Source organism: Alligator sinensis, unplaced genomic scaffold (assembly GCF_000455745.1).
Source record: "Alligator sinensis unplaced genomic scaffold, ASM45574v1 scaffold308_1, whole genome shotgun sequence".
Classification (NCBI taxonomy): Eukaryota; Metazoa; Chordata; order Crocodylia; family Alligatoridae; genus Alligator; species Alligator sinensis.
The window spans coordinates 135,912-145,853 of record NW_005842041.1 but is presented as its reverse complement, the minus strand read 5'-3'; the positions used below and the strand labels follow the sequence as shown (position 1 = coordinate 145,853).

Genomic DNA, 9,942 nt, shown 5'->3' with positions numbered 1-9,942 from the left:
AGGCGCCACAGGGTGTGCGGGCTCCAGGCTGTTGTGGGGCAGGGACAGGTGCTGACTGGCTTAGGGTTTGCACACGGCGGGGTTCCCATGCACACCCCACCATAACCTCAAACCCTCCTGTGCAAACCCCACAACCACACCCTCCCGCACACAGTCACACACTCCACAAACACTGCAGTCACCTATACCCTCCCCTGCAAACCTCCCCCACCCCACAAACCCATGTACTTCAGGGGGGAGTCCCGTTCACTGCTTTGCGCACACACCCCACCACACATGCACCCACAGCCCCATGCACACCCCACTCCTACCCCCCAGCCATGCTCCCCCTCCACACACCCCCCAAAACCCAGACCCACCCCCCCCCCCCCACAAGCACCCCCCATGCTTGCCCACAAACCCCATACCCCTCCCCCTGGTAATATACAAGAATAAGACCTCATTTTGAGCCATTATACAATCAGCTCTATATGCATCACACAAATACAAATCAGCACTTATTGTCAACATTTGATTTTTGGTATATAATTTGGTTTTTTTTCCAGTTCCAAGATGGCAAACTCCCTTCCCAAAAGGAGTACTTCTGGGGCAAGGGGAGGGACTTCCAGTGGCAAAAGTTAGGGGTTAGGGGGTGGGACTTCCAGTCCCAAGATGGTGAATGAGGGCAAGGCATCTGTCCAGGTTCGGGGCTACCCTTGCGGCACTCAACAGCTCACCAAAACTCGTTAAGCAGCCGTCCACTTGAAATAATTGCCTGCCCCTGATTTAAATGTTCACATAAGGTATGCATTTTTAACACTGAAGATGATTAACTATTGGAACAGCTTACCTGGAGATATGGTGGATTTTCTATCATCTGAAGACTAAATCAAAAAACAGTATATATATATATATTTTTTTTAATGTATGCTGGAGCTCAAAAATAAGTTAAAATCTTGGTGCAGAAATCACTGTGTGAAGTTTTTTGGTCTGTGTTCATGCCCAAGGTCAAGTGAAGGTGAATGTAGAAGATCCCCTCTTGCTTTAATATCTGTAAACACAGATTGAGACTGAAAAAATGGAAGATAAGTGCACAAAATATTGTTTGCCTTTTTCAACAACTAGAGCAGCTGTTGAGTACCAACACTGACAGATATGGGAAATGATCCTTACCCAAGAAGCTTACAATCGGAATTGAGCACAGGCCATTGTATTTCCTTTCGGACTTAGTTGTAATGTTCAGACGTCCATTAATATAGTATTTTACGAGAGAAAAATCTGTATTGATGTCTCCTGAGAAGAATATTTAGAATGGGGGCGGGTAGTCTGATTCTCTCCACTCCCCCCCCCTCCGCCCCCCCCATTGATGTGCAATTTTCTACCTGATTGTGGTACGCAGTTGCCAAAATTGTGAGAGCAAAATAGATGTTTGCATGTGCAAGTGGGCAGCTAGAAAAATAATAGGTCATTTGCATGTGCAATTGCAGAAACAACAGACATACCGCTGCATGTACATAGTCTTGAAATCAGGCCCAGACTGCTTATTTGCCAGTAAGGATTATTTTCCAGGCAAGCTTGTACAGTATTGTGGGAGTAATGATTCTTGCAGACTGCAGTAGGGAACAAGGGAACTGCCACTTTTTTGGCTTACTTTTGATGAGCAAATCAAAAAAATGATCTAAAAAGCTAAATCTGCAGCCACTTTGTCATCCTGCTGATAAATGTCTATTTGCTGTCTCAAAGGCATTCGCTCTTCAGGGTTTTTTTTTTTTTGACTAAAGATAATTACTAAAATAAGTTATGCAGCTTCATTATTTAGATTCTGTTTTTTTCTTTTGCTTGGGTTTAGTGGAATGCTAGTCATGCAGAAAGAATCTCTCTCACTAGCTGAGACAGACTGTCACATTTTTAATGCAGTCATACTGCGACAGGATGATTTTACAGAAATCTGACATTAATTTGGTGTGGGGGGAAAGCCTCTTGAATTGGTATCTCTCTCCCCAACAATTCCCATTTCCTCTCCTTCTATCAAATTTGAGAAGAGATAACATTTTATTTCCTGAATGTTTCCAGTGACCAATTTTCTCTTGAAGGTTTCAACTTACTGTGTTTGGCTGATGCTTCTATTTAATTTTGGTAGATTTGTTTTTCTTACATGTAACATGTTAATATAAAGAATGGAAAACATGTTGCCCTTGTTTTATGTTTAGTGAGATTATTTAAACAACTTTAACTGAATTTATACTGTATTAACAACAACATTCTGCTTACGTTAACTTACTGTACTAAAGTATTAATATGGACATTAGATGTCAATAGACATTGATATAGACACTGAATTTTGCTGCAGATTGTTGAAGTGCTAAATAGGGTTATGTAGGGAATCAAAATTAATTTTTTTAAGGGGAATAGGATGAAATCTGAAGACAAGTGAAGGATTTAAATGAGTGATTTTTATTTTATGAGAGACAAATAAGAATGGACGTGTCAAAACAAAGTAAAAATCCATGCCTGGGAGCTGGAATACAATAAACAAAATTATTGCAATATGTCAGTGAAACCTGGGCCGCTTTAAGGAGACTTTTACGTGTGCTGCTCACAATTGATTAAAGAACTTGAATGAAACATAAGCACTGCAGGGTTTTAAGATTCTTGGGCTTAATCTCTCTATACATTTTTAATCACGCAGTATTTGCTGAACATTTTGTTACAAAGCTACCCAAATTTGGGTTGACTTACACAGTTCTCCAAGTTACCCATACTTCATAGATAATATTGACATCCACTAGCCCTACTGTTCTTAAATTAGCTATGCTTTTTTGTGTTTCTTTTATGCCTTTTAGAGATGGGAAAAGATCTGTTAGGCCTGCCAGTGCAAGATTATCGCCCTACTGTCTGTTTTTTCCAGTCCTAGTTTTAAATGACTCAGACATTTGGGGCTTCCATCCATTTCGCTCAGCAGACAGTTTCACAAGAGCTATGTTAGCACAAGTATTCTGGCCTCATTCCAGATGGGATATAGTATACTTGAAAATTGTCCCTGTTACTTCAGTTGGCTAAGGCATTCTGCATTACATGTTCTATGGCTGTGCACTGTGAAACACCTACTGCTTCCTTCCTATATAGGTGGGTGAAATAAATACTAATTTCAAATTTCATCTTAATGCTGCTAAATCTGTGTGTGTACCCTTCCTTCAACCATTCTTTACATTGAACTTTTTCATAAAAATCAGCTGGTGATCTCCCACTAGTACAGTTCCACTGATGCTGGAAATGCAGAATCCTAATGCAGGTGGCCCATAAGCCTTTTCTGGAAGTAAATGTTTTCTAAGTAGGGCACCAGATGCTTGTGTTCCAACCATCACCCATAATTAGTAGAGTTGCTTGGGTGCTAGAGTAATAGTAGGGACCTTTCTGAGGAACAGTTCAGAGTAGACACATCCTTGGTCCACAATGGAAAAAAATTCCTTCCTTCCTTGATGTTGGTAGCTTTCAAATAGCAGGATATATTTCCATTACTTGCAATCTGGGCAAGTTTTGTGCATTCTGTTCATCCAGTTTTTCCTCAAAGTAATTCTCTCCTGTCCATTATTGCATTTGTATTACTAAATTTAATCTAATGTAGGCAGAGTGGATTGATTTAAATCAAAGTGACTTAAATCACTGATATTAATCATGATTTAACACAGCAAGTAGGAAACCTTGATTTAAATAATCAATTTCAATCTTGTTTTACGTTTATACTTGCTAGGTGTTTTTCTAACAAGAGGCAGGTTCACAACAAAATACAGCCTTTGACATTAACTCTGGTTAGCACTAAGAAGTACAAAAGAGCGATACTATATTTGTACATACTTACTGCATACTTTTATGTAGTTTAGATAATTTATTCCAATTCTTAATTTTTACATTTTTGTCATGTTGCATTTTATTTACTTAGATGATTGCTTTTATCCCAGTTTGCCAAGCTGGAAATGAATTGGAAACCAGAATTCAATGGAAAATATAATGACTCCCTGCATTTCAAAATTGTAAAGTAAAACAACCTTAAATGTACTTACTTTATCTTTAATACCAACAGTTTAATAAATCAAAGGAAGTTTTAACTATACTTGATGAATTAACAGATTCTCAAAGTTATTTTGCTACTGAAGGATATACAATAAACTGGATAATTTGTCACTCCAAGGGGAATGGAAATTATGGTGAATTATCCAGTAGTGACCAATAATCAGGATACATTGATATGAGGTGATATTTGAAGCAGTGAAGGGATGCTGGTGGGGAATCGGAGCAATGGAAAATTATACCATAGAGGTGAATTATCTCACATGAGAATTAACTAGAGTTGACTGTAAGTAGGCATTGAATAGAATTTTCAAAAGTGCCTAGGCACTTAATTCCCATTAAATCAATTGGGGTTGGTGTCTAACGAGCTTGGGCACTTTTGAACATCCTACTAGATGCTTGCCTACATCATAGAACACCTAAATATCCTTTAAAATATGGCCCTGTGCTCTTCAAGATCTTAGAATCAGTTGGTATAATAATTTCCTAGCTGGCATTTATTTGTAGATTGGAAAAAGAAAACAAAGCTTTCTTGCATTTTCACTTCCAGTTAATCTTCTGTCTGCATGTGTTGGGTAAGCTGAAGCAATGGCTATCAAAAGCAAGAACTTTAACACAATAGAATCTAGATATAAGTATATTTGGAAAAACATAAATATTAGCATTTGTACTACAGCAAAGATTGAAAATAACATAGGTAATTAGTGGACTATAATACTGTGACATTTAGAACGATTGAATTGATCTCAGAATGATGGTTTCTCTATATAACTCACAAAAATTTGAGGAGCACTCTTTGTTACATGGTATTTTTATGTATGTAAATTATTGTTATTTTTGAAATAAACATTTTAAATAGGTTTCCTTTTTAAAGAGCAAACAGTAATTTGTATAAAATTGGACTTGAATGAAATACATAATTTTTTTTAAAGCCTCTTTTTTTAGCCACATTACACTTAGGTACCTATCCTCACAGTATTAAACTCTTCATTACCAGATACCATCTCCCTGTTCTTGATTTTAGCTTACTAAGCTAGCTACTTTAGGCCATTGCTACCTAATAATTAGTAAATGTACACAGGCTTTAAATATATGTTTCTCTCTCAAAATAAAATTATCTATGTTGGGACATTATCTTATCTTAAAAAATGTTTCTGTATTTCAAGGTGAGCCTGTATTTCGTGGTGCATGGGCCAAATTCATTGCTGGCATAAATTCAGTTGAAATCTTTGTTGATGACTTACTTTTGCCAAGATGTATTTGATCCTCAGATTCCCATTCATTTGTTTGTTTTAGTCACATTTACTTTTTACCATTAAGGGCTCTTGATAAGTATGTAAAACTTTCTCTGTCATTGGTGAACCTACAGCCCCATTGCCTAATGTTGCTGTCATCTTGTCAGATTTTCCAGGTGAAACAAAACAGGGCATGGGTAAGTCAGGCCTGAGATGGGGACCTTTCCAAAGAATATGTTGTATATTATGGAAAGTCGCATTAGTGATTCCCTCTGAGACAGTAATGATGTATGTCTGGGACTGTTTTAGAAGTGTGTTCTTGAACAATTTATTGACGATTCCTTTTAATCCCTGGTCTTGTAAATCCAGTCTTCCTTACTATTGCAGAGTTCAGAGGAGATGGAGAGAAATTATAAGTAACACATCTCTACAAACCTCAAGGAAGTCTATTTCTAAAAGATAGAAATAGGTGTTTGTGCCATCCTATTTTGCCTAATTTAATAGATTTTTATAGCCAATGACTTGCAAGATAATGGACTTTTAAAATCTGTCAGTAAATATGTGAGACCAGGATACATTAGAAGGGGAGAGGAGAAACCCTCTCTCTGGAAGGCAGTTTTAAAAGTAATGTTAATTACAAGAGGTTGGGCTTTTATGTTTTCTTCCTTTTGTCATGCTGTAGTAATTGATTGTTGTATGCTTGTAAAATGACATACAGAGAAAGATATTTGAGGCCATGCGTTTTTGAAAGTGAACAGCACTTTTCAGAGGGAGGGGTTAGTGGTCAGAAGGGCTAGTGAAAAAAACGTGTGATAAATGGAATTTCAATGTAGTTATCACATGCTTATCTGTGTCACAACCCAGTGATTTTGGTGCCTCGGCACGATGGAATTTTCCCGCCACATGAGAGCCTCTTGCACAGCAAAAGGTTTTTGTTGCAACAGAAGAACCTCGGTGCAAGAGAGTTCCCGCCATTTGAATGCAAATTTGTGTTCCGCTATTGGCCAGTTCTAAATTATTCCTACGTGGCGGCTAGTAATTGGCTTGCTAGCCGTTTAAAATTTCGTGCGACTTCCGCCCAAGTCGGAGAACTTTGAGCACGCTGCAGAGTGCCTCTAAAGAGATCTGACTTGCGGCTGAGCTGATCGATAGACTGATCACCTATCGATTCTTCTCCCCGTCGCTGAGCGCAATCCTCGACGTACCCTTTCCCTGCCGGCTTAATTTGTGGACGGATTAGCTGGCCTGAGCCTTGCCAGCTGGAGCAACTCACATAGTTGTTCAAGCGACCGGACAACCTGCGTCGCGGCTACAAGCGGCGTAAGTAAAGTTTTTGCAACCAATAAGCTGTGTCTGCCTCTCCATTCACCAGCCCGCCCAAACGACCGAGTGATATTTGAATCATCTCGAGTCGGCTTCGGCTGTCCGAGAATCTGTACCATGGGGATTGAGTGAATTTATGTACAGGTTTTGACATTCAACTGTCTTTTTGCCAATATTTTTTTGTTTCCGTTCTAACCTCATGCTGCTTAATTTCTCCTTTCTTCAAGTTCTGCTTTATCTTTTCTTTTTCTTTGGTTAGAAAATTATTAACTCAGTCTGCCTGTTTGTCACCTCTAAATATACTTGCAGCTTCTTTCCCACCTACAACTCATCTTTCTGGGCCCTCCTTTTTGGGAAACTCCTTTCCATTTTTGGGAAACCCTAAGTCCTCTCCTTCTTCTATCTCAGGTGTTTATAAAGTGCTCTTTATGACAATCTTGGTGCTCCTCCAGCCTTTATCTCTGGACCCTGATTTTCATGAGTTTGCAGTTCTACCGTATTCCCATGTTTAAACTTATCTTAAGCCTCAATTTTCTTCAAAAACAGCTAGTTGGCATCAGTATGTGCTGAGGGAAGTTCAAGGTATCCCTCTGTTGCCATTACTAGGACAAGCAGAATAAAGAAACTCGAATCAGGAAGACTTCTAAGTCTCCTATGTAATTTGCAATTTTGAGGAGGATGGTGTGGGGCTGGGATTGACTGTATTGACATTCACTACATCCAGGATAGAGCTGTGTGGGGCTGTAGACCCTTGTGGGTACCTGAGCATGAGCTCCTGACATCTGTGACCTATAACTTGGTTGCAGCACATGGAGATGAGCAAAAAGGACTTCAGTTTTTTCTGTTGGCTAGTTCTAGTAGTTGAAACTTTTATATTGTATTTTTATAAATGTTTCTTATGTTTTACAATACTGGTATTCAGTAGGTTAAATGGGGAAAATTAGATGGAAGTCAAAGCAAAAGATTGATAACGTGTCCATTAAAACTTGGTGCTTTGACTTGGGTACTCAGAGATGGGGACATCTAAATCTAGTGGACAGTTTAAAATGTTAGACCTATTTGACTTGCCTGTGGTACAGTGTGTAAGAGAGAAGCCTTGAGAGTTGGATGTGTTTTCTAAAGTGGGCTTTGGCTTTGACATGCATTGTAATATTGGGCATTTCACTTAAACTTTCTGTCTCTCTTTTATATATGGAATTTGTGAATTAGAAGTGCTATCCTGCTATACAGGAGTCTTGTGAGGAGGGTCAAGTAAATAGTATTTGGAAGGAACAATTAAAAGTTAAACTTAAAGGCTGCCAGAGGCAGAGGGGCAATAAGATATGCAAGTTCTGTCCCTTCAGACCTTCATCTACCAGATCTGTCCCCAGCCCTGCTTGTTGTCCTATAGAATTTCAGATCACATTTTTATCTTGACAAAAAATATTGCAGCTAGAGTAACTTATGAGAAAATGTGCATACATTGGGTATTTATAAAAGTAACAGAACTTTTGTGGATCATGGGCTTAGGTAAGCAGGAAAGTAAATTTATCCTCCAATCATTTTCAGGTTATATGTCTCCTCACCCATCTCCTTTGGGAGCACCAGAGCATGTGTCCAGTCCAATGTCTGGAGGTGGCCCTACTCCACCTCAGATGACACCGAGTCAGCCAGGACCTATGATACCAGGAGACCCACAGGTTATGAGCCAGCCCAACAGAGGTCCTTCACCTTTCAGCCCTGTTCAGCTGCACCAGCTCCGTGCTCAGATTCTAGCATACAAGATGTTAGCTAGAGGTCAGCCTTTACCAGAAAATCTTCAACTTGCTGTTCAAGGGAAGAGGACTCTGCCTGGAATTCAACAACAACAGGCTCCTGCAAACTATACCCGACTCCCTGGTAAGTAAACACAGGCTGCAAACTATTGGTCAGATTCTGCCTTAAATTATGCCCATGCAAGATTATAAGAATTGGTGGTGTGCACATGTAAATGAGAACCAAATTTGGGGCCCCCTTTAAGGAATAAAGTTCACCTTTAAGTTGGCATGAGTTGCATAAAATCACTATGACAGCGAGTTTAAAAAAACGAGATGAAAGTAATCTCGTGTACTGCCCCTGCCACTCTTGTGGTGCTAATCACATTTTATTATTATGTTTTTTTTCTGTCTATTATTGATAGGCAGAAAACCGGACAGAAAAACCAAGAGAAACTGTCTCTCTGTAGAGAGGAAATAGCTATGTGGAAAGCACTGTCAAGTGCATAAAGTAAACTGAAAAATAGAAATATTTTCCTTCTTTTTTTGTCATAGTGATAGATGTTACAACCAGCATAATAGGTAAACAATTTTGAGACAAAAGCGTGCTTTTTAAAATTTGTTATATGGTATTATTTTATATGTACCTGCATTGCATTTTCTGAACAAGGTGTTAAAACTCTTCTACTATGGTGTGGGGTTTAATTCACATATACAGAAAATGTGTATAGTAGTGGTATGTCATCACTTTCTCTCTCTGAAAAAGATGTCTCCTTCATCCAGGTATATGTGAATTGGTTATAATAGGAGTCTCCTTAATGAAATGACATGCATTTATTTTTGGCTCTTCATTTCTTTTGGTTCCAAAACTTAAGACTTGATGATTCCTCCCTTGTGGGGGAAAGATTCCAAATTATTTAGAGACAATTTTAAATATCCTTTATGAATTTCTTTTTGCGCAGTGTGTTTTGTGACTAGAAGCTATAAAAACTTAATCTGTGTTTTTAAAAGTTAATCTCTTCCTGCTGTTTGTTATTCACCTGAAGGAAAAACTCTATGGGTAACATCATAACATCCACCAAACAGAGGATTATGATTTTAGGCATGGATTAAGCAGTGAGAACAGATTACAAAATATGCTAATCTATTTTTAAAGCGTTAAAGGATTTCCATTAACTGTCTTTTAATGGAATGTGTTCTTGTCTGCTTTGGATGCTAGTCAAATAGGTTTGGTCCAAAGTTACTTTAGTATACAGTAAAAAGTTGAGGGTTAAAATGATAACCCTCAGCTCTAGCACTGTTTAACATCTTCATCAGCGACTTGGACGAGGGGGTGGAATGCACGTTGTCCAAATTTGCTGATGACACTAAGATGTGGGGCGAGGTGGACACACTTGAAGGGAGAGAGAGGCTGCAACTAGATTTAGACAGACTACAAAAGTGGGCAGACAAGAATAGGATGGGGTTCAATGTAGAGAAATGCAGGGTGCTGCGCCTTGGGAGAAGGAATCCACAGCATACATACTGGGGAGTTCCCTTCTTGAAAGCACAGAGGCGGAAAGGGATCTCGGAGTCATTATTGACTCCAAGGTGAACATGAGCCA

General features: G+C 38.9%; 1 protein-coding gene across 1 annotated transcript in view; it reads left to right on the top strand.

The window, feature by feature from the left end:
- Positions 1-9,942, top strand: part of LOC102370874 (probable global transcription activator SNF2L2) — a 139,159-nt gene that overhangs the window by 14,830 nt on the left and 114,387 nt on the right. The window contains 1 exon segment of the mRNA XM_025202977.1: positions 8,154-8,483. Coding sequence (XP_025058762.1) covers positions 8,154-8,483 — 330 coding nt within the window.